This window comes from Sebastes umbrosus, chromosome 16 (genome assembly GCF_015220745.1).
Source record: "Sebastes umbrosus isolate fSebUmb1 chromosome 16, fSebUmb1.pri, whole genome shotgun sequence".
NCBI lineage: Eukaryota > Metazoa > Chordata > Actinopteri > Perciformes > Sebastidae > Sebastes > Sebastes umbrosus.
The window spans coordinates 31,851,701-31,875,738 of NC_051284.1; the positions used below are offsets into that span (position 1 = coordinate 31,851,701).

Consider the following 24,038-nt stretch of genomic DNA (forward strand, 5'->3'; position numbering starts at 1 on the left):
TGTGGCCCTAATACTCCGTCGTACCGTCGTACCGTCATACCGTCGTACCATAGACCTCCAACAATGATCAATAAAAATAAAAAATGTAAACATAAAAACAGTTATTCATTTCTACTATTTGTTTTAAAAGTCCCCAGGGAGCCGCTGGAGGAGCTGAAGAGCTGCATGTGGCTCCGGAGCCGCAGGTTGCTGACCCCTGTAGACACACTGACGACGCTTAAATGAACAAAATATTCACTTTTTTTGCACTAATTCTGAAAAAAGACAATATTATATGGGAAGTTATTGTCGTTATTAATGATCTATTAATAAGCTAACTGTAAGCGGAGCTAGCACACGTCACGCCGCCATCCTGGCAGCTGATTGTGAATATGGTCGCTGAGTTGTTCAGATACAGCTCAGACAGATGTGATGTTTCCACCAGTCTACACCCCAGAGGTCACGTTAAAGGTCACACGTGGGAAAGTTCAGGGAGAAAAGGGTTAATAGAAATGTTGTTCTTTCTTACAGGAACCTGCTGATGACACGTATGGAAGAGATAACGTACAGCGAGACAGTCACTGTGAAATAAACCCGACAGGGCGATGCTGCACCCCGACGTGAAGAATATGTAAAAAAATATCCAAAAAATATTCAAAATTGATTAGTAAAATATGAAAAAAGTGAAAAATGTCCAGACAATATGTGAAAAATACCCGAAAAAACATCAGAGAAAGATATCCCAGAAAATATGTGAAAAATATCAAAGAAAGATATCCATAAAAATATGTGAAAAATATCCGAAATTGATAAGTAAAATGTGAAAAGTGTTGGGAAATATCTGGAAAATGTTTTTAAAATGTCCAAAAAATATTAGTAAAATGTGAAAAACAATTGTGGAAAGCGTGAAAAAATGTCTGAATATATCTGAAAACTGTCAGAAAAATTTGAAAAATGTAATAAATGTGTGAAAAATATCCGAAATAGATTAGTAAAATGGTTTTAAAAAATGTGTGAAAAATACCCGAAAAATATCCAAAAACGTTTAGTAAAATGTGAAAAAAATGTTCGAATATATCTGAAAAATTAGAAAAATGTAATAAATATTTGAAAAATAACCAAAATTGATTAATAAAATGTGAAAGAAATTGCCAAAAATGTGTAAAAAAATGTAAAACAAAATGTAAAAAATGATTAGTAAATAAATACATCCCAAGACCCGGGTCTGTTCTACATAGCAACGGTCTGTTCTACATAGCAACGGTCTGTTCTACATAGCAACGGTCCACTTTATAGAAATAACAGACCGTAGATGCCGTGATCGACCAATCAGAATGGAGTAATAATACGTTGATATTTGAACCAGCAGGTCGTAAAGTTGAACTTACTAAATGAATTTGGTCTTGAAGTTGAAGACGGTCGTGTCTTTATATTTAACTGCTCTGAATGTTTTACCTAAATTTAAACAACTTGCACCAAAATGTGAACTTTTGAATTTTATGAAAAAACAAACAAGATTTCAAATTCAGAACCTGCCGGCACAAATATCTTCCCCCAGCGGAGCCTGTGAGAACAGAAACAGGAAGCTGGACTCCTGTTTAGACAATCAAAGTTATGAAATCACTTTAAATCAAACAGCTGATCTGGTCGGTGTGTGAGTCCGTCGTCCTCTGAAGCTGCAGGATCAGTGACGACGTGTTTCAGGTGTCTTACCGTTGTGAGCCTCTCCGGTGACGGCGCCCTCTCCGGCCGGGTTGCCGTCCTGGTCGCGCCACTTCCAGTCGATGCCGCGGACGACCCGCGCCCCCGGGACAATGTACTTCATCACCTGGGAACGAAACAGGCGCCGCTGGCGACGAAGGTTCGCCTCCGCCTCCTTCACAGCTTTACCTGAGGGAGGAGGACGGAGAGAGACGACGTTCATATCAAACATTCAACTGTCGACGACAGAGAGGAGAGAATCCCACAGCGGTCCGATACAACGAGGATAAACTCAGATGAAGTTCTGTGAGAAGTCGATCAGAGAAAAGCTGCTAAAGTCAGGACGACACCACAGGGCGGTGTGGTGATGAAGAGGTGTGAAGAGAGACACTCTTCATCTAACGTTAGCGCTACATGAGATCATTAATCAGAGACGTGCTGTTATTTCCTGTTTGTTTAATGGAGTTCTGCTGATAGAGACACCAGCTGTTGACTCCGTCCTTCTGGTTATTATCTCTACAGTTTAGTGCAACACTACGGGGGCCCGTGTTGTGAATAACGCCGTGACATCATCACCACGTCTCGTACAGAAGAATGAGCGCAGCCTTACCGAGCTGGTCCTCGCAGACGGCGGTGACGGTGCCGTACAGCTCCAGTCCGGACAGAGACAGGTAGTGAGTCTGACCGCTGGCGTTCTTCCCCATCTGCTTGATCCGGATGTGTCTCCAGCCCTGCTTCTCCTCTTTGGACGGGTCCAGAGGCCACGTGGCCGTCGACCTGAGACAGACGGAGACAGACACAGACGGACGGAGACAGACAGACGGCTTCACGTCAGCCAATTGATCGCCACAGTTGATGAATTAATGGATCAGTTTATTGGCAGCGAGAGGGAGGAAGGTCGTCTAAAGGTCGTCCTACCCCGGCTCATTGAGGCTGCAGTCGTCTACGTGGGTGTAGAGAGTCGTCCAGTTCTGACCGTCCTTCGACACCTGAAACACCCAGTTCCTCAACGCAGAGCGCCCATAACCCCTGCAGCAGGAGGAGGAGAGAGGAGGAGGATGAGCAGGAGGGGGATAGAGAGGAGGAGGAGAGAGAGGAGAGGGAGAGGAGAGGAGGAGGAGGAGGAGGAGGAGAGAGATGAGAGGGAGGAGGAGGAAGAGGATGAGGAGGAGAGAGATGAGAGGAGAGAGGAGGAGGAGGAGAGAGAGGAGAGGGAGGAAGAGGAGAGAAAGGAGAGGGAGGAAGAGGAGGAGAGAGAGGAGAGGGAGGAAGAGGAGGAGGAGAGAGAGGAGAGGGACGAAGAGGAGGAGGGGGAGAGAGGAGAGGGAGGAGGAGGAGGAGGAGGAGGAGGAGGAGGAGAGAGAGCAGGAGAGGGAAAAAAATATATATTCTTGTTACCATCATGTTTTAGGTTGAGCTGTAGGTGCATTTGGTTTATTACCTGGCGCGTCTCAGTGGGTGTGTTTGGTTTATTACCTGGCGTGTCTCGGGGGTGTTTGGTTTATTACCTGGCGCGTCTCAGTGGGTGTGTTTGGTTTATTACCTGGCGTGTCTCACTGGGTGTGTTTGGTTTATTACCTGGCGTGTCTCACTGGGTGTGTTTGGTTTATTACCTGGCGTGTCTCAGGGTGTGTTTGGTTCATTACCTGGCGTGTCTCAGGGGGTGTGTTTGGTTCATTACCTGGCGTGTCTCAGTGGGTGTGTTTGGTTTATTACCTGGTGTGTCTCAGGGTGTGTTTGGTTCATTACCTGGCGTGTCTCAGGGGGTGTGTTTGGTTCATTACCTAGCGTGTCTCAGGGGGTGTGTTTGGTTCATTACCTGGCGTGTCTCAGGGGGTGTGTTTGGTTCATTACCTGGCGTGTCTCAGTGGGTGTGTTTGGTTTATTACCTGGTGTGTCTCAGGGTGTGTTTGGTTCATTACCTGGCGTGTCTCAGGGGGTGTGTTTGGTTCATTACCTGGCGTGTCTCAGTGGGTGTGTTTGGTTTATTACCTGGTGTGTCTCAGGGTGTGTTTGGTTCATTACCTGGCGTGTCTCAGGGGGTGTGTTTGGTTCATTACCTAGCGTGTCTCAGGGGGTGTGTTTGGTTCATTACCTGGTGTGTCTCAGGGGGTGTGTTTGGTTTATTACCTGGCGTGTCTCAGGGTGTACGCTGAGGGAATGACCCAGAGGCCTAGGTCGACGGCGAACCAGGCGTTCTTGTCGTCATTGGTATGGCAGTTGAGGGCGGAGCTGTCCCGACTCAGGATGTCCTCCAACCGCCCGTAGGGGAGGTTCCGCCCCTCTGATGATGTCACCACCACCAAGCCGTAGGCGGCGGGGTTTACCCACTCATAGGCCGTCCTGAATGGAATAAAAATGAGGCGTTATTAGATGAATATTTAACTGATAGTCCAGCTGTGACGATGTTCCAAAAGTCTGGTCTGAAACCACCTCTAGTTTACCAAGTTAAATACACAAAAAATATCAGATACAAATATCCAAAAGAAATATGTGAAAAATATCAGAAAACTATTAGTACAATGTGAAAGAAATGGTGAAAAAAATGTTCCAAAATATCTGGAAAATATTTTTTTTTTTTAAAGTTATTTTTTTGGGGGCATTTTCCATTTTTATTGAGGACAGTGGAGAGAGTCTTGAAAGGGGGGAGAGAGAGAGTGGATGCGGAAAGGGCCACAGGCCGGATTCGAACCCGGGCCGCCGCGGTCAGGACCAAGCCTTAATACATGGACGCCCGCTCTACCAACTGAGCTAACCCAGGCGCCCATGGAAAATATTTTTAAAAAGTCAGAAAAGTATCCGAAAAATATTAACAAAAAGATGAAAAACTATTTTTAAAAATGTGAAAAAATGTTCGAATATATCATATATAAATTTGAAAAATTTAATAAATGTCTGAAAAATATCCGAAATTGATTAGTAAAATATGAAAAGACTTGTGAAAAATGTCCAGAAAATATGTGAAAAATATCCCAAAATGTATGAGTAAAAAACCGTCAAACCAAACTCCATTCAATTTTCTAATTAATTCTGCCCTGCATAACGTGACATCTGGAACCACTTGAACAAAGAGGTATAGTTTGACTGTCGCTGCCGTTCTTACTTGGCGTTGGTTCCGACCCAGTAGATGATTCCATTCTCATCAAAGTCGTGTTGGTGTCTGAAGGTGAAGGTCTGTCCTTCCCTCAGCTTCCTCACGAAGACGAAGGACGAACGCTCGAAATCGTACCACTGCTTCGCCACCTGGAGGACGAAGACGGGGGGTTAACACTCAGCTCTGTTAGAGTGTTTTAAAGGCTAGTTGTGTTCAAAGCGTCCTCACCATCTTCAGCAGGTACTGCTCCAGAGACTCCACAGTGGCGAGCGGCTCCATCTTCAACATGCGACCCGTCCGGTCGATCAGAGCCGTCTCGCCGGGCGCTCGCTCCAGACGGAACCGCAACCTCCTCGTCAAGATCTGACGGGCACAGAACACACTCTTTACATTAAGTCCGTCCTTCAGAGAAGCCGGAGTGTCCCCCGCCGGGGTCCAGAGCATACCGGGACTGACCTGCAGGTTGTATGAGGATCCTGGAGTGTCGTACAGGTGCAGAGGTAGACGCTCTATTGACTCCAGGACGGCTATCAGTTTACGGATTAAGGCAACAGCTGGTCGGCTGCAGACACACAAACACAGTTCAGCTTTAATCTGATGGTGAAGCGAATGGCGTGAAGTGTTTTCACTGACGTCCTGATGTTGTATGTGTCTGTGGTTACCCAGCATAGCATAGTCCATCATATCTGTACAGAGACCTGTGAATGATACCGGCGGTCCAACACACGCAAGTAGTGTTGGACTCGTTTGTATGCAGGAGAAGTGACAGAAATAGTCGTGTAAAGAGAGAGAGAGATGAAAAAGTAGCTTGAGAGAGAAGTCTGGGTGTTTAGGCTGCCAACATGTCAGCTGGTGTTTGATGCCGTTACCTTTCATCGTCTTCATTCTCGCTGAAAGCCGCCTTAAACACATTGATCCTCTCCATTAAAGGCTTACAATCATGTTTCAGGTCCAGGTCAACACTCTGCAAAGACACAAAGACAACAACTCTCTTTATATATAGCTGGAGGCTAACTAACGCTAGCAGTGGGCTAACATTAGCTGGAGGCTAACTAACGCTAGCAGTGGGCTAACATTAGCTGGAGGCTAACTAACGCCAGCAGTGGGCTAACATTAGCTGGAGGCTAACTAACGCCAGCAGTGGGCTAACATTAGCTGGAGGCTAACTAACGCCAGCAGTGGGCTAACATTAGCTGGAGGCTAACTAACGCCAGCAGTGGGCTAACATTAGCTGGAGGCTAACTAACGCCAGCAGTGGGCTAACATTAGCTGGAGGCTAACTAACGCCAGCAGTGGGCTAACATTAGCTGGAGGCTAACTAACGCCAGCAGTGGGCTAACATTAGCTGGAGGCTAACTAACGCCAGCAGTGGGCTAACATTAGCTGGAGGCTAACTAACGCTAGCAGTGGGCTAACATTAGCTGGAGGCTAACTAACGCCAGCAGTGGGCTAACATTAGCTGGAGGCTAACTAACGCTAGCAGTGGGCTAACATTAGCTGGAGGCTAACTAACGCTAGCAGTGGGCTAACATTAGCTGGAGGCTAACTAACGCTAGCAGTGGGCTAACATTAGCTGGAGGCTAACGCTAGCAGTGGGCTAACATTAGCTGGAGGCTAACGCTAGCAGTGGGCTAACATTAGCTGGAGGCTAACGCTAGCAGTGGGCTAACATTAGCTGGAGGCTAACTAACGCTAGCAGTGGGCTAAAGCTCCTCATCTAAATGTCCTCTTCTGTGTTGTTGTCTGAATCCAGATCTCACAGACATTAGAGATGAGTAACTGTGATTGGAGGCTCTAGAGGTACGATATCAGAGGAACGTTTCAGAGACGGAGAGAAATGATGCTAATAGTTTAGCCTTCTGCTAACGGCTGCTTATGAGCTCTCAATGATTTTAGTTGACTTAAAAGTCCACTTACATTATTGAGGACGGTGAACAGAGCCTGGACCAGACCGCTGCTACACATCTCATACGGAGAAATCGTGTTTTCATCCTTCAAGACTACGATCAGGTTCTCCAGAGCCGTCTTCATCAGATCCCTCCACGTGTTCTCCCCTTCAATACACTGAGAACACACAGAACACACAGAACCAGCATGTTACACTCATCCAGGTACCACAGGGTCCAGAACCAGCATGTTACACTCATCCAGGTACCACAGGGTCCAGAACCAGCATGTTACACTCATCCAGGTACCACAGGGTCCAGAACCAGCATGTTACACTCATCCAGGTACCACAGGGTCCAGAACCAGCATGTTACACTCATCCAGGTACCACAGGGTCCAGAACCAGCATGTTACACTCATCCAGGTACCACAGGGTCCAGAACCAGCATGTTACACTCATCCAGGTACCACAGGGTCCAGAACCAGCATGTTACACTCATCCAGGTACCACCAGGTCCAGAACCAGCATGTTACACTCATCCAGGTACCACAGGGTCCAGAACCAGCATGTTACACTCATCCAGGTACCACAGGGTCCAGAACCAGCATGTTACACTCATCCAGGTACCACCAGGTCCAGAACCAGCATGTTACACTCATCCAGGTACCACAGGGTCCAGAACCAGTAGCAGGTTCCAAGTGTTTGTGTGTGTGTACCTGTCTGTTGGTGTGTGTGTGTGTGTGTGTGTGTGTGTGTGTGTACCTGTCTGTTGGTGTGTGTGTGTGTGTGTGTGTGTGTGTGTGTGTGTACCTGTCTGTTGGTGTGTGTGTGTGTGTGTGTGTGTGTGTGTGTGTGTGTGTGTGTGTGTGTGTACCTGTCTGTTTGTGTGTGTGTGTGTGTGTGTGTGTGTGTGTGTGTGTGTGTGTGTGTGTGTGTGTGTGTGTGTACCTGTCTGTTGGTGTGCAGCTCCCAGGCTGACTCCAGCTGGGTGGAGATGTTCCTCAGGGTGACCACCACTCCTCTGGGCATGCTCTCTACAGCTTTGAAGTGGTCGTCGTACAGTTCCCTCGCCATGCTCTTCACCTTCTGCTTCGTCTTCTCCAGCTTCGACTTCAGCTTCCTGCCTCGCTTCCCCGTCCAGCCCGTCACGAACTCGGAGCCTGAACACACAACAACAGCAGAGGTCTAGATACCGGCTCTGCTCCCGTGAAACTGGTCTGAAACTGGTTTGAACCGGTTCCTCCGTCTCACCCAGCGAGGTCTCGGCGGTGAACGAGTGCTTGGTTCCTCTGTTGGACTCGAAGACGAAGCCCGGCAGGTCCTCCTTCAGGATGGTGGCCTGCTGGCCGTCAGAGTTGTGGATGGCGATCTCGCCGTCCTTCAGGCACGTCAGAGACCAGTTCCCCACCGTCAGCTTAGTGGGACCAACGCTGGACAGGATGGGCTGACTGGAGGTTACTGGTTTCACCTGACTCCTCGCACGCTGGAGCTTCTCCAGGAACTCACTACGAGACTCTGTGGGGGGGGAGAGGAGGAGAGAGAGAGAGGAGGAGGAGGAGAGAGAGAGGAGGAGGAGAGAGGAGAGAGAGAGAGAAAGAGAGGAGGAGAGAGGAGGAGAGAGAGAGGGGAGAGGAGGAGAGAGATAGAGAGAGAAGAGGAGGAGGAGGAGAGAGAGAGGAGGAGGAGAGAGGAGAGAGAGAGAGAAAGAGAGGAGGAGAGAGGAGGAGAGAGAGGGGAGAGAGGAGGAGAGAGAGAGAGGAGGAGGAGAGAGAGAGAGGAGGAGGAGGAGAGAGAGAGGAGGAGGAGAGAGGAGAGAGAGGAGGAGAGAGAGAGAGAAAGAGAGGAGGAGAGAGGATGAGAGAGAGAGGGGAGAGGAGGAGAGAGAGAGGAGGAGGAGGAGGAGAGAGATAGGAGGAGAGAGAGAGAGGGGAGAGGAGGAGAGAGATAGGAGGAGGAGAGAGGAGAGAGGAGGAGGAGGAGAGAGAGAGGAGAAAGAGAGAGGAGGAGGAGAGAGAGAGGAGAGAGAGAGGGGAGAGGAGGAGAGAGAGAGAGAGGAGGAGAGAGAGAGGGGAGAGGAGGAGAGAGAGAGGGGAGAGGAGGAGAGAGAGAGAGAGAGGAGGAGGAGGAGAGAGAGAGGAGGAGGAGAGAGAGAGGGGAGAGGAGGAGAGAGAGAGGAGGAGAGAGAGAGGAGAGAGGAGGAGGAGAGAGAGAGGAGGAGGAGAGAGAGAAGAGAGAGAGAAAGAGAGAGGAGGAGGAGAGAGAGAGAGGAGGAAGAGAGAAGGATGAGATGAGTTGGAGCAACATAGAAACCCAGAGATCAGTGATCATAGATCAGAGTTCAGTGATCAGAGTTCAGTGATCAGTGATCATAGATCAGTGATCATAGATCAGAGATCATAGATCAGAGTTCAGTGATCAGAGATCAGAGTTCAGTGATCAGTGATCATAGATCAGTGATCATAGATCAGAGTTCAGTGATCAGAGATCAGAGTTCAGTGATCAGTGATCATAGATCAGAGTTCAGTGATCAGAGATCAGAGTTCAGTGATTAGAGATCAGTGATCATAGATCAGAGTTCAGTGATCAGAGTTCAGTGATCAGTGATCATAGATCAGTGATCATAGATCAGAGATCAGAGTTCAGTGATCAGAGATCAGAGTTCAGTGATCAGTGATCATAGATCAGTGATCATAGATCAGAGTTCAGTGATCAGAGATCAGAGTTCAGTGATCAGTGATCATAGATCAGAGTTCAGTGATCAGAGATCAGAGTTCAGTGATTAGAGATCAGTGATCAGCGATCAGTGATTAGAGATCAGAGACCAGAGATCAGTGATAACAGTAAAGCATGTGACGGGTCATCTGTCGGTACCGGAGCTGTCCGATCCTCCCTCTGGACTCCCGCTGGAGTACATGGTGGCCAGCTTCCCGTCCAGGATGAACCGGAACCAGCCGTTGGAGCCGTTGGACAGCTCCAGCGCCGCGGCGTCCGACCAGATGTAGAGACAGTCCCTCCCTCTGATGATGGACCAGTCCTTCCAGTGGTACGGCTTCCCCTGCTGGATCTCCCTGGCGTCCTCCTGCGCCTCCTCCTCCTGGAGGAACATCAGCTCTTTATTCCTCCTTCGGCACCAAAACTCACAAAGTTCACACATTTCCTTTCTAGTGGTTTAACATTTCTTCTTTCTGGCGTTTTTGTTTTTTAATAAAAGGGACTGTTTGTAACTTTTTACACGTATAAATCTACCGTTATTGGTATCTAGGGAGACAAGCTCCTCCTCCTCCTCTCTGGAGTGTTTATCGTAAATGATACCGGTGGTCCGACTCATGTGAGTAAAGCGAAGAGAAGATTTTAAATAGATCTAAAATAAAGCAGAATGATCCTTTAAAGCAGGAGCACACCATCACACACACCATCACACACATCATCACACACACACACCATCACACACGCACACACATCATCACACACGCACACGCACACACACACACACCTTCTCAGGCTTGGCTTCGTCCTCGTTCTCGTCGTCGGACGCCGGTCCAGCCAGAGTGGACACCTTGTTGATGACTCCCAGTCGAGCCAGCTGGTCGAGGAAAACGTCTCCTCCTTTGTCCACCAGGTCTCTGATGATCTGCAGAGCCAGCAGGTGGCCGTCGTCGTCGTCCTGAGACACAAACACACATTTAAAACGTCATGAGCCTCAACGTTCTGTCTCCTTGAAATAGCAGCCAAAGAATCTTTTTTTCAGCCCCGGGACGGCGGGACGTCCTTAAGCTCGAACCGGCTCGACGGTTATAAGAAGGTGTTATAAGAAAGTAACCTCAAGGTTTTCATGTCATACCTCCTGGTCGAGGACAGTCGCGGTGATCTCCACCAGCACAGTGGGGAGGTTGTGTCCCGTCTCACTGTCACACACCTCCTTCAGCAGGACTTCACTGCTGTAGTGAATCATCTTCCTGATCAGAGCCAGACTGGCTTTCCTGAAACACACCATAAACACACCATAAACACACCATACATACACCATAAACACACCGTACACACCGTAAATACACCGTAAACACACCATAAATACACCGTAAACACACCATAAATACACCATAAATACACCATAAACACACCATAAATACACCTTAAATAAACCATAAACACACCATAAATACACCATAAACACACCATAAACACACCTTAAATAAACCATAAACACACCATAAACACACCTTAAATAAACCATAAACACACCATAAACACACCTTAAATAAACCATAAACACACCATAAACACACCTTACATAAACCATAAACACACCATAAACACACCTTAAATAAACCATAAACACACCATAAACACACCTTAAATAAACCATAAACACACCATAAACACACCTTAAATAAACCATAAACACACCATAAATACACCTTAAATAAACCATAAACACACCATAAATACACCTTAAATAAACCATAAACACACCATAAATACACCTTAAATAAACCATAAACACACCATAAACACACCTTAAATAAACCATAAACACACCATAAACACACCTTACATAAACCATAAACACACCATAAACACACCTTAAATAAACCATAAACACACCTTAAATAAACCATAAACACACCTTAAATAAACCATAAACACACCATAAATACACCTTAAATAAACCATAAACACACCATAAATACACCTTAAATAAACCATAAACACACCATAAACACACCTTAAATAAACCATAAACACACCATAAACACACCTTAAATAAACCATAAACACACCATAAACACACCTTAAATAAACCATAAACACACCATAAACACACCTTAAATAAACCATAAACACACCATAAACACACCTTAAATAAACCATAAACACACCATAAACACACCATAAATACACCCGGCCGTCTCATCACGAATCTTCAACACATTCAAACATCTTCTTTTTCAACTGCTGTTGGTTTATAAAAGCACTTAATGGTTCATTTCTGCGATAATAACGCATATTGTTTTATGCTAAATGCAGTAGCTGTGAGGGTTTCTGGACAATATCTGTCATTGTTTTGTGTTGTTAATTGATTTACAATGATAAATATATACATACATTTGTATAAAGCAGCATATTTGTCCACTCCCATGTTGATAGGAGGATTAAATACTGGACTAATCTCTCTTTAAAAAGGTACATTTTGAACAGATTAAAAAATGCACAGTTAATGTCGACCCTGATAAAAGCAGTTTGTTTGTACATGTTTAGTATTAATAAATGTTACCTTTTGAAATCAGTTTATATCACTTTTTTAGAATATAAAATCTTCATAATCTCTTAGAAACGTCACTCTGCCGTCATGTCATAATCTGCCTTATTAGAACACAGTGGACTGGAGGAGATCCTGAAATTAGAAATTGATTTTGAATGGAATCTTGAGACACTGAAAGCTTCACCCTGCTGATTTAAATGTCCGTTTATAGCGTGTTTCTTTTGCACTTTGTCTCGATGCTTTTGATGCGTAATGTAAAGCCCTTTGGGTTGCTTTGTTGCAGTGAAATGTCCCAAATCAATAAACTTTGATAACGGAGAAAGAGACTCAGTGAACTGAGCCGGTCTGCTGACAGTGAATCAGCCGGCGTGGCTCAGCGTCCATCTGCTCTGATTAAATGAAGATTAGGCTTCAGTTTGTGTTCCACCTGTCTTGAGTTAAATCAAAGAGGTTTTAAGGACAACATATTAAAAGGTAAAGTTGTATACCTTATAGAAGGCAGCATGGTTTGCTGAAAGGTTTGTGCAAAAACAGGCAGAAGTCTCCTCAGGTAGATGGGAGCCATCTCTGGGTCTCCTTTGGGCTCGCTGCCCTCCTCCTCCTCCTTGTTCACATCTTTCTTCTTCTTGTCGTCGCCCTTGTTCACCGGACACATCCAGTCTCCTGGAAAACACACACACAGTAACACACACACATTTTTTCAAATGTATTTATTTATTGATGCAAGATTTTCACTTTGCATTTCACCCCTTATTTATTTCCCCCAAACTTATTTATTTCTGTATTCTTTTTATTTATTTTTGCATGTTTTATTTACTTTATATTAATTTTTAATGTATTTATTTATTTTTGCACGATGTTCCCTTTGCATTTCACCCCTTATTTATTTTCCACAAACTTATTTATTTCTGTATTCTTTTTATTTATTCATTTATTTTTGCATTTATTTTTTATTTATCTATTTTTGCACTTTTTTTTATAATTATTTTATATTAATTTTTTAATGTTTTTATTTATTTCTGAACGATGTTCCCTTTGCATTTCGCCCCTTATTTATTTCACCAAACTTATTTATTTCTGTATTCTTTTCTTTATACATTTCATTACACACTTCTTAAAGAAATGTAAAAGGTTTTTACATTTATTTATGCATTTCTGCCTCATTATGAAAATGAGTGGGCTGTCCCTCAACGTGTGTCATCATGGGGTCTGAGTGCAGGACTATACGCTCGATGTAGCGGTGTCTAATTGCTTCGTTTCAGTCTATGCGGAGGTAAAAGGAAGTTACTGCTCTTAGTGTTATAATAAATCATAATATAGAATCACAATACTTCATAGTGAGCGTGTACTAACCAGGGGACTGCAGGATGGCCACCACCTCGCTGTGTCCTCGCTCCCTGGCCTTGTCCAGAGGAGTTTTACCGTCCTCGTCTCTCAGGTCGGGGTTAGCGCCGTGACGAAGCAGAGTCTACACAAACACACACACGCACAAACACAAAAACAAACACACACAGCCAATCAGATGCTTAGAATAGAACGTGACTCCAGGGGAGATCTAGTTACCTGAAAGGAAAACATTTCACACAATCTGACTGCTTTGTGTGTGTGTGTGTGTGTGTGTGTGTGTGTGTGTGTGTGTGTGTGTGTGTGTGTGTGTGTGTGTGTGTGTGTGTGTGTGTGTGTGTGTGTGTGTGTGTGTGTGTGTGTGTGTGTGTGTGTGTGTGTGTGTGTGTGTGTGTGTGTGCGCGTGTGTTACCTTGGCAACTTGTGGGCGTCCGAAACAGGCAGCGTAGTGTAGTGAAGATGACCTCTGACCTCTGTTGACGTCCGCCCCCCTCTCACATAGAAACTCCACCTGGAACAACGACAAACACGTGATTGGTCAAACTGAAATTACAGATCAGTCAACATATTTATTATTATTATTATTATTATTATTATTATTATTACGCTCTTATGAAATATACTCCAGTTAGAACCAATCTTTATTTTAGAGGTCACGAACTGAAGTCAGCTGTACATCTGTATGTATACTCCCTCCCGTGCTCTGAGAGGTTAGATTAGTGTTTTTGTGAATGGAGTCTGGTGGCTTTGAAGAGAGAGATGTAACGGCTTCAGTTCCCCGTCAGACAGCGAGCATTAAATACTTAACAAATGTCCCTTTAAGGAACATTTTGAACAAATAAAATATGCTTTAATGGATTGACAGACCTAATAAAACCCTAAATAAATAATGGACCTGCTCTTTAAAGAAAGTATCTCTGTTACCGCTTTTACCATTTCCTGTGTGCCAAAAGCTGAGGCCCAGTTGAGGAGCGTCTGTCCAACGTCGTCCATGAAGTTCACCTCAAAAGCTGCAACAGAGAAAGCAGGAAGTGACTGAATGTCACTGAAAACTAGAACAATCTCTACAACAAAAGCACTTTCTAGCAGAACATGGTGGAAACCAATGACAGCAAAGGTCTCATAGATACGGTTCGTCAGGAAGGAAGTCTAAATCTAGACACCAGCCTCCCAGGTGTGCTCAGCGTTCTTACCTCCGGTGTCGATGGCGTCGATCAGAGCGTCAGTGTCCTTGCTGCGGATACAGTCGATGAGCTGTCGGTGGGATCTCTCCCCTGAACTGTCCAGGCGCCGCAGGCCGGGGATCCGACCCGTCGACCCCGCCGTGGATTTGGGCAGCGCCTTCCGTCCCTCGAACAAGAGCACCAGCAGGAGGTCCACCAGCCGCATGGTGTCCAGCACGCAGCGCTCGTCTCCTCCCAGAGCGGACTCCATCGAGTCGGGCAGCGCCGAACGCAACAGGTCCTGAAGGCGGGAGAACGTATCAGACAACGTTAAGATAAAAGAACGTTCTTAAGGTTTGTGTTGGTGTCTCAGGCGAGTCGTGACCTACATGCGTGACGAGCGGCGACCCTCTGCACAGCGTGGACAGCAGGCTGACGATGGTCGACACCTGGTTGCTCAGTTTGGAGTCCGGGGCTGAGGGGGCGCCGCCGGTTGAGGTCCGCCCCGGCTTACAGGAAGAGGCGGGGCCCGACACCGTGCCGCCGGCGGCCGCCATGCGGGACAGAAGCTCCTCCGTCAGCCCGTGTTTGGCTAAAGGGGCCGGATCCACGCCACGGCGAGTGAACCTGTCGGCCAATGAGGCGAAGCAGCGCAGAGCGCCGTCCGACACCTGGAGGACAGGAAGTTGTTAGTTCTGCTGCTCCGACACCAGCTGCCGACGAACACAAAGCGCCGACTCGTAGTTACCTGGTGGTCTTCGTGTTTCAGGAGGCTGGACAGAGACTCCACGCAGGTCTCCAGAGACGAGTCCTGAGGCTCCATCTTGCTGCAGAGCCGGGACACCACGGCCATGGCCGAGTGCAGAGTGTCTTTATGGACCAGGTGGCCGCTGTCTCTGATGAAACTCAGCACGCAGTTGAGACCGCCGGCCTCGAACACGGCGCCGGACTCCCTGGTACAGATCAGCTCCAGCACCTGCACATTAAAGCTCATTATGAAACAGTCTCTTACAGGACGACTCGTCTCGGAGCCAGAGGTCAACCCTCAACCCTCGCTGAATCCAAAGGAAAAGGAAAATGATGTTTACGGAGAAGCTTGCTCTCCGTCTCCCTGGAGGGCTACGCCCCTCTATTAGAGGAGCTCATGACATTTAGAAGAACTAAACACTTTCACCACTAATCATCCCATCAGTTAAAGACCCATTTCCTTTCTTCCAAATGGTTTCAGTTTCAGTTCAGACTGTTCAGACCACTACCACGCCTGAAAACGCATATCACATGACCATTCACGTACACTGGGCATGCACGTGCCGGTGTTAACAGGAAGCAGCGCTGGACACGGGAAGCGATTTAAGCAGTAGTAGCATTATAAAACAGCTGCTAGCAGAGACAACAAGGTCACCAACGCCTGGGACTCGTTATCCATCTTGGAATTAAACGCTGCTGGTCGAGGCTGATGATTGTTTTCTTCACGTGATGATGAATCAGGGAAGGACACGTCATGACTGATATAAGACCCAATCAGGAAGCGAACGTGGGCGTCTGTGACATCGTTTTCAAAACATCGTTGTTTCGGTCCGTCCAGACTAAAAGCAGCGTTTTCAAAAGACTGTTGTAGAGGCTTGAAAACGGCAGAGTAGTGACGCTAGGCGTAAACGTGTCTTTTAAAACCAAAACATATTAGTGTGGCTGTAGCCTGAAAATAATAAACCAATCAAAAACTACGGATCCAAAAACTAAGAAGAGGACAGACAACGTTTAACTGATGTTCTCCTCCTCAAAGACATGAAGAAGAAAGAAACAGATGAAACAACATGTTCCCAGTGTTGAGTCAAACTGAGGCTGAATAAAGAACACCACTGTCCTGAGAGCGGTATTAATAGACGTCTGGTAGCACATGGTCCCCAGTCTCCTGCTTGATCTGTGATCAGGAGTTATTACCACGTCTTAGCCTCAGTTAACCTCCTGTTATCTGCCTCCCTGACACCCTGGCCCTGTTCAGAGGACAGAGACACGCTGCAGATAAACCAGACAGACAGACTCCGACTCAGTTCTCTACCGTCCGACTCTTTTCCACCACTTCTACTCTTCTTTACCAGTCTGTCAGTCAGTCAGTCTGACTCTTCTGTTCTGTCTGACTCTAAGCTTTGTCATCAGGGAGATAAAAGAGCTGCAGGAAGTAAAGTCTCACCTGAGACTAAAATGCTCATCATGTACGCAGGTGAACAGCCAACCTGGCCCCTCGGTTAAGTCAACCTCTATAATCTACTGTAAACGATGCTCCTCACATATTCAGACCCGAGACCTCCTCCCCTCCTCCTACCTTCACACACTGCTCTGCCAGGTCTCTGCTGGTCCTGTTGTTGAGCTCCACCACCACCAGCCGGTTGCACAGCGCCTTGATGGCCCCGTCCACTCCCACGATCCTCCGGGTGCACTCCGCCGACACGTCCAGGTAGTAGGTGATGGCTCTGGCCGTGACCTCCAGCACGTTATCCGGAGCGCTCTCGTCCAGGAAGATCTTACAGAGCGCCGGGAGGAACGTCCGAGGAGGACAGCTGGAATAAAGAGAGGTGGGAGAGGAGAGAGAGAGAGAGAGAGAGAGAGAGAGAGAGACGGTCAGTCAGCTGACCTCTGACCTCCCGACTGCGTCATCGCTAGCGATCCCAAACTGAAAACTCACGTCTCGAAGCAGCGGTCCACGTTGTCAGACATGAGCAGCAGCATGCAGAGCTGCTCCAGAGCGATGAGCTGCATGTCCCGCTCATCGCCCTGCCCCATCTGCAGCCACTCCAGCAGGGTGTCTGGGTCCACGTCCGCCATGATGGCTAGCCTACAGGGACGAGGACATATACCCCTCATGTTAATTATACATGTACCGTTCATTATAGTGAGAGTAGTTATACTAGTTATTCTGTTGAGCATCAACTGGACAACACACAGTGTTCCCAGTACTGTCAGTGTTCCCAGTACTTTCACAGTGTTCCCAGTACTGTCACAGCGTTCCCAGTACTGTCACAGTGTTCCCAGTACTGTCACAGTAAATGGTAAATGGTAAATGGACTTGGACTTGGACTTATATAGCGCTTTTCTAGTCTTCCGACCACTCAAAGTGCTTTACACTACATGTCAGTATTCACCCATTCACACACATTCATACACTGATGGCAGAGGCTACTAAGGCCAACTTTGCCCATCAGGATTTAATCTAAATACTCATTCACACACCGATGGCTATGCCTCCGGGAGCAATTTGGGGTTAAGTGTCTTGCTCAAGGACACATCGACATGTGACCCGGAGCAGCCGGGGATCGAACCACCGACCTTCCGATTGGTGGACAACCTGCTCTACCCTCTGAGCCACAGCCGCCCCAGTGTTCCCAGTTCTGTCACAGTGTTCCCAGTACTTTCACTACATGTCAACATTGTTTTTTGAATACATCAACTAGAAGCTTTAATAAAGAATTTCCCTTCCTGTAATCAGACGACTGTTCTTCATCATTTCTTTGGCGAATATATTTTAATTTTTTAAGCAAGTTGTTGTTGATGCATTGACCAAGTGGAAAAAACTGTATGAAATATTTGTTATTAAGACCATTTATCACATATACAGTAATATCACTGATGCATAAAGTATTGACCAAAAATGAATTTTTAAAGTAAACAAAATCTACAAAACAAAACAAGTAAACAATTATAGGCAAAAGAAAAAAAATAATCTGTCTGGAGCCGCAAAACGTGATCATTGTGATGAAGGTAACTCAGTTTATAGTCTCAGTATATAGTATAGAAGTCTAATGCAGTGAGGGCCAAAGAGACAATGTTCTACGGAGTATTAGGGCCACATTGAGGGAAAAAACATCTGAGATTTACACAATAAAGTCAGAATATTATGAGAAAAAAGTCATAATATTACGAGGATAAAGTCACAACTTTACGAGATTACTACTTTATAATATTCTGACATTATTCTCTAAATCTCAGATTTATTATTTCCTCAATGTGGCCCTAATACACCGTCGTACCGTCGTACCATAGACCTACAACAATGATAGAATGAAATGAATGAATGAAATGAAAATGTTAATCATTTGCATGTGTAAAGCTCCACAGAGACGCTGGAGAGCAGCTGAAGAGACGCTGACCGCTGGTTTAGTCGTTAAACTAGATTCAAATATTCATTAAGTTTGTCAAATAAATCATTGATCACTAAGAACTCCACTAAAATGCTCGATTATGGCAAAAAATCTTCCTCACAATTATTTTGGTCAATACTGAGACCACGAATATTTAACACGATTACTCGCTGACTTTTGGAAACATTTAGAAAGAAATGTGCACATTCAATTAAATATCTAATCACATGATTGTCCATAGTTAATTGTGATAAATCGCACGTTTTTATCAGTTCAAAATGAACCTTAAAGGGAGATTTGTCAAGTATTTAATACTCTTGTGGACAAATAGTGCTTTATGTAAATGTATGTATTAATTATTGATATTTGGTTCATAGAGACGAATAAAGTTCTGATCAGCGGAGCGGTTTAGCTGCATTACATCAGCTCTGATCCACAGGGTTAAATCAGATTCTATTGTTTCCTCAGAGGTTATTTAAACCCTCATCATCATCATCATCATCATCATCATCATCACCAGACCTCTCACCTGGCTCCCCGTTGGCTACCCGGTCTGGCTCAGCGCCCGATCACTGCTCACAGTTCTGTCGCTGTTTGGGACTCATCCAACCAACCGGACCGGAGGGAAGAGAGGAAACACCGGACCGGAGAAGAGGAAGTCGCTCGCTCTCACAGGGGATTCTGGGACATGTAGTCTCTTCACCTGCAAAACAATGGAGATGTTAGCTAATTACCCAATTCACCAAGGAAGTCAAATGACCTGATGGTGAGTCGTTGCTCATACAGGGCGGAGGACAAACAACATGGCGGCCTGCTCGTTAACGTTCTGTTATTCCGTCTAAACAATCTACCAAAATCTGCTTCTGGAAACATTCCTAAGAGAGAAACAGGCGATGATGTCACTGCTGAATGTGGTTTCATGTTACAACTAGATCGCCTAGTTTCACAGCTCGGTCCAAGTTTCATGATCCGGACGCTTGGCGCAGGACGGGCTCATCTGCATAAAAGGACTGTTTCCCGCCTTTTCATTTTGAAAGAGCAACGACCAACGAGGAAACTCCAACACCCGGCCGACCAATCGTGTAACTTCATCGCTCAGTGACAGACTTTTTGCGTTTACAGGGCGGTCCAGCCAGAAAGAACTGCAACTTGTTGTCATTTGTAGAAGGAAGTTGGAAGGAAGATGCACTGATACCGAGCCGGTCCGATGTACTCGTACTCACAAAACGGCTCTGATTCAACGGCTCCAATACCACTTTACAGCAGTGTGACGTTAACCCTCTTCACCGTCTTTCGGGTCCTCACGCTCCACCTCCTCCCGTCTCACCCGCCCACCTCGGTGCGGGCGAGACAGGCCGGTCGTGCGCCCGACCCCGCCGGGCCGGGATCCCTCTCACTTTCATTGCGCCACCGGGTTTTGCCTGCACCCTCTGACTCGCGCGAGCGTTAAACTCCTTGGTCCGCGTTTCAAGACAGGTCGGGTGGATTGCCGAAATCGCTGCAGACCCCTGGCGACTTTTACGTGGACCGAGGCATGACATGCTTGGGTGCCCGGTCGACAGTGCGCACCGGGAGCAGGGAGCAGGGAGCCCCGTCACGGTGTGGCGAAGTCCGGGCCGCGAGCCACCTTCGCCCAAGCCTTTCCAAGGCGACCTAGCTCCGGTGGCGGCGCTCCAGTGGTGGCGCACCGCCTCGTATGCAGGACTCCCCAGCCTGCCATGTGTCGCTCACACCCTCCAGCTGGCCGTTAACGAGGGTCTTTTGGCAAAGAGAAGTACTCGTATCGGTAGTACCCAAATGGAAGTACTTGTACTCGGTCTGAAACAAAGTGGTATCGGTGCATCCCTAGAAGTGGATAATTCCTGGATGACAGAACAGCTGTCAAAGCTTTTCAGGTAGGATTTATGTTTCCCACAATGTGCTGAGACGTACACCTCATTAGACCGTAAACGGGTGATTCCACAGCTGCTGAACAGAACCCAGTGGTTTGAAAGGTCCGGGATGAACACACCCTGATAAAAACAACAACAGCAGTAAAATGATCTAAACCTCAGCATGTGTGTGTGTGTGTGTGTGAGAGGAAGTTGAGCTAATTTAACTCTGTTGTCGTCACAGGACCTGAACTCTGATGTGGTTTTCCCTCCAGATAGTCTGGACCTCAGAGCTCTTTAGGTTGACAGGCGGCAGAGACGATCAGAAGACTTTCCACGGTCGACTGAAACCAGACGACATGCAAATGTGAAGCACTTTGACATGAAGAGCCGGAGCTCAGCTGACAGTCAGAGGCAGGAGGATTCTACTGTCAGAGGAAACATTATTAAAGTATAAAGAGCTGGTAGTGAAGGTAATAACACGCTGGTGCTCTGTAGAACTACAAAACCAGCAGTGGAGGCAGACCAGGACACCTCCAAGATATAAAGACCTCCAGATCTGAACACAAAAACATCTTTCAAGGCTAATCTGAAGCTTTTATCTGCTGTGAAACAGAGAAAGAATAAATCAATACAAAACTGTTTTTGGGTGGTGGTGGGGGGGATGTGGTTTGACAGGTCGCCTGAATGATTGTGAAATGCTACTGACTTCTCATTGCCGTGAGGTTTCTGTGGTCATGACAGAGAAAACACAAACATGTCGCCATCATTCGGAGAAGAAGGAAAGTCCTGGAGGTCAGATTTAAAGCAAAAGGGTTGGATATCACAATCAGTCATGGAAGAAATAACCACTGTTGCTGCTTTGTACATGTTGGTGAAGTACCAGATATGTCAGGAAACCAAACACCGTCATGTCTGGGTTCATAACATCACCCGGCGGCGAGCTGTATTCACATACAGTGGCATTACACTGACTGTATCTAACAATCCACACGTCTCTACTGCGGTGTGAACCCAAAATGATGCTGAAATAACTACATCATGATGCTAATAGTAAAAAAGTCTGAATTCCTATTTTGTGAGGTCTGTTACCATGACGACGAGCAGACAACTTTAAAATGCTTGTTTTCTGAATGGAGTCTGGTTGGATCAGAGCCAGGATATGCAGCTGCTCCATCAACACTCAACATGACGTCATCTAGAGACGTTGTTGTTTCTACCAGAGACGGTCTGCGGTTTCTACCAGAGCCAGTCTGCGGTTTCTACCAGAGACAGTCTGCGGATTCTACCAGAGACCGTCTGCGCTTTCTACCAGAGACAGTCTGCGCTTTCTACCAGAGACAGTCTGCGGATTCTACCAGAGACCGTCTGCGGATTCTACCAGAGACCGTCTGCGCTTTCTACCAGAGACCGTCTGCGGATTCTACCAGAGACCGTCTGCGGATTCTACCAGAGACAGTCTGCGCTTTCTACCAGAGACAGTCTGCGCTTTCTACCAGAGACAGTCTGCGCTTTCTACCAGAGACAGTCTGCGCTTTCTACCAGAGACAGTCTGCGCTTTTCTACCAGAGACCGTCTGCGCTTTCTACCAGAGACAGTCTGCGCTTTCTACCAGAGACCGTCCTGCGCTTTCTACCAGAGACAGTCTGCGCTTTCTACCAGAGACCGTCTGCGCTTTCTACCAGAGACAGTCTGCGCTTTCTACCAGAGACAGTCTGCGGATTCTACCAGAGACCGTCTGCGGATTCTACCAGAGACCGTCTGCGCTTTCTACCAGAGACCGTCTGCGGATTCTACCAGAGACCGTCTGCGGATTCTACCAGAGACAGTCTGCGCTTTCTACCAGAGACAGTCTGCGCTTTCTACCAGAGACAGTCTGCGCTTTCTACCAGAGACAGTCTGCGCTTTCTACCAGAGACAGTCTGCGCTTTCTACCAGAGACCGTCTGCGCTTTCTACCAGAGACAGTCTGCGCTTTCTACCAGAGACCGTCTGCGCTTTCTACCAGAGACCGTCTGCGCTTTCTACCAGAGGACAGTCTGCGCTTTTCTACCAGAGACCAGTCTGCGATTCTACCAGAGACCGTCTGTGCTTTCTACCAGAGACAGTCTGCGCTTTTCTACCAGAGACAGTCTGCGCTTTCTACCAGAGACAGTCTGCGCTTTCTACCAGAGACAGTCTGCGCTTTCTACCAGAGACCGTCTGCGCTTTCTACCAGAGACAGTCTGCGCTTTCTACCAGAGACAGTCTGCGCTTTCTACCAGAGACAGTCTGCGCTTTTCTACCAGAGACCGTCTGCGGCTTCTACCAGAGACCGTCAACATTTATTATCCTCCATTTCTGAATTCAACAACATCAGGACGTCAGTGGACTAATCACTATTAAATATTGTAATTGACAGCCCTAGTTATAATACAAGAAAAAAACAACATTTTCATCATGAATGACTTCAATGACTGGTTGAATGGTTGAATGGTTGCAGGGTGAGTTCTCTCTGCGTGGTAATAACCAGGTGGAGACGAGGTCACTGAAGTTCTCCATAATATCTGGAGCACAGCAGCAGGCATGCTGGGAGTCTGATGGTCCAGGCTAAGTTGATTAGGGGCTAATTTGAAGCCAACCGGCCTTTCAGTCTGTCTGTCTGTCTGTCTGTCTGGACAGAAACAGGCTGTGCTGGACAGATCCTCTTATCAACAGATTAATCATCACTACCCGCCAGAGAGCGCCCTGACCTAAAAAGATAATAGCACCAATCTGTGAGGGAAATGTCTTTATTCTTTGATCTCTGGGTTGCTGGATAATCAATAACTCCTGACAATGATCCTGATATATTTGACTTCAGGACGTCTCTGACTACATACATGATGAAAATCAAACATTCTTACTGGATTCATTTAGAGATTTTTACAAAGTCAAAGTCCCTAGAAGTGGATGATTCATCTTGTTCTCACGGTCTAGTGTTAAAAAGTTATCAAAATCACAATCAATCGTAATATCAAATTGCAATACTTAAAAATCTTAATACATATTGAATCGGCCCCCAGGGAGGGTGATAGTGTTGAATCCTTCCAGCCCTAGTTGTGCGTTTTAAAACAAAAACACATTAGTGTGCATGTGTCCTGAGGGACGACTTTGTTCACCTCATTCTCTGTGTTTCATGACAGCACGGTGGAATTAGCGAGCTAAGCTAGCTGAGTAGCCTTGCGTCCAACCAGCGGGCTGGTGGCCAACGGGCCAGCGGGCTGGTGGCCAACGGGCCAGCGGGCTGGTGGCCAACGGGCCAGCGGGCTGGTGGCCAACGGCAGCGCTGGAAAGATAAACTGAGGGCGTATAAATCTCTGGATGTCTCTAGTTAACTCTCCTTCAGTGAAGTCAGTCACAAAGAGAGACGGATGATATCTGAGAAGCGTTAGCAGAAGGCTAAAGTATGAGCAACCCTTTCTCTCCGTCTCTGAGTCGGTGTGGTTCTGACTCTTCATCCTCCTGAACCACGGAAACACACATCCTTTGTTTGGGACTTCAAACGTGCACAAGAGAACTCTCTCTGGGAGGCAACAGGGGACACGAACCTGGTCCAGATGGTGAACCTGGTCCAGATGG

At 46.7% G+C, this 24,038-nt stretch overlaps 1 protein-coding gene across 1 annotated transcript in view; it reads right to left on the reverse strand.

Annotated features, from left to right (window-relative positions):
* The window catches only part of hectd1 (HECT domain containing 1), a 47,384-nt gene that overhangs the window by 19,526 nt on the left and 3,820 nt on the right, over positions 1-24,038 (reverse strand). Inside the window, 24 exon segments of the mRNA XM_037796291.1 lie at positions 1,693-1,869; positions 2,291-2,457; positions 2,599-2,709; positions 3,811-4,023; positions 4,784-4,923; positions 5,003-5,137; positions 5,231-5,336; positions 5,644-5,738; positions 6,692-6,838; positions 7,611-7,822; positions 7,914-8,177; positions 9,534-9,756; positions 10,156-10,326; positions 10,504-10,642; positions 12,414-12,588; positions 13,279-13,393; positions 13,682-13,780; positions 14,203-14,279; positions 14,463-14,733; positions 14,822-15,103; positions 15,181-15,408; positions 16,756-16,990; positions 17,116-17,265; positions 19,098-19,271. Coding sequence (XP_037652219.1) covers positions 1,693-1,869; positions 2,291-2,457; positions 2,599-2,709; positions 3,811-4,023; positions 4,784-4,923; positions 5,003-5,137; positions 5,231-5,336; positions 5,644-5,738; positions 6,692-6,838; positions 7,611-7,822; positions 7,914-8,177; positions 9,534-9,756; positions 10,156-10,326; positions 10,504-10,642; positions 12,414-12,588; positions 13,279-13,393; positions 13,682-13,780; positions 14,203-14,279; positions 14,463-14,733; positions 14,822-15,103; positions 15,181-15,408; positions 16,756-16,990; positions 17,116-17,255 — 3,922 coding nt within the window. The 5' untranslated portion in view covers positions 17,256-17,265; positions 19,098-19,271.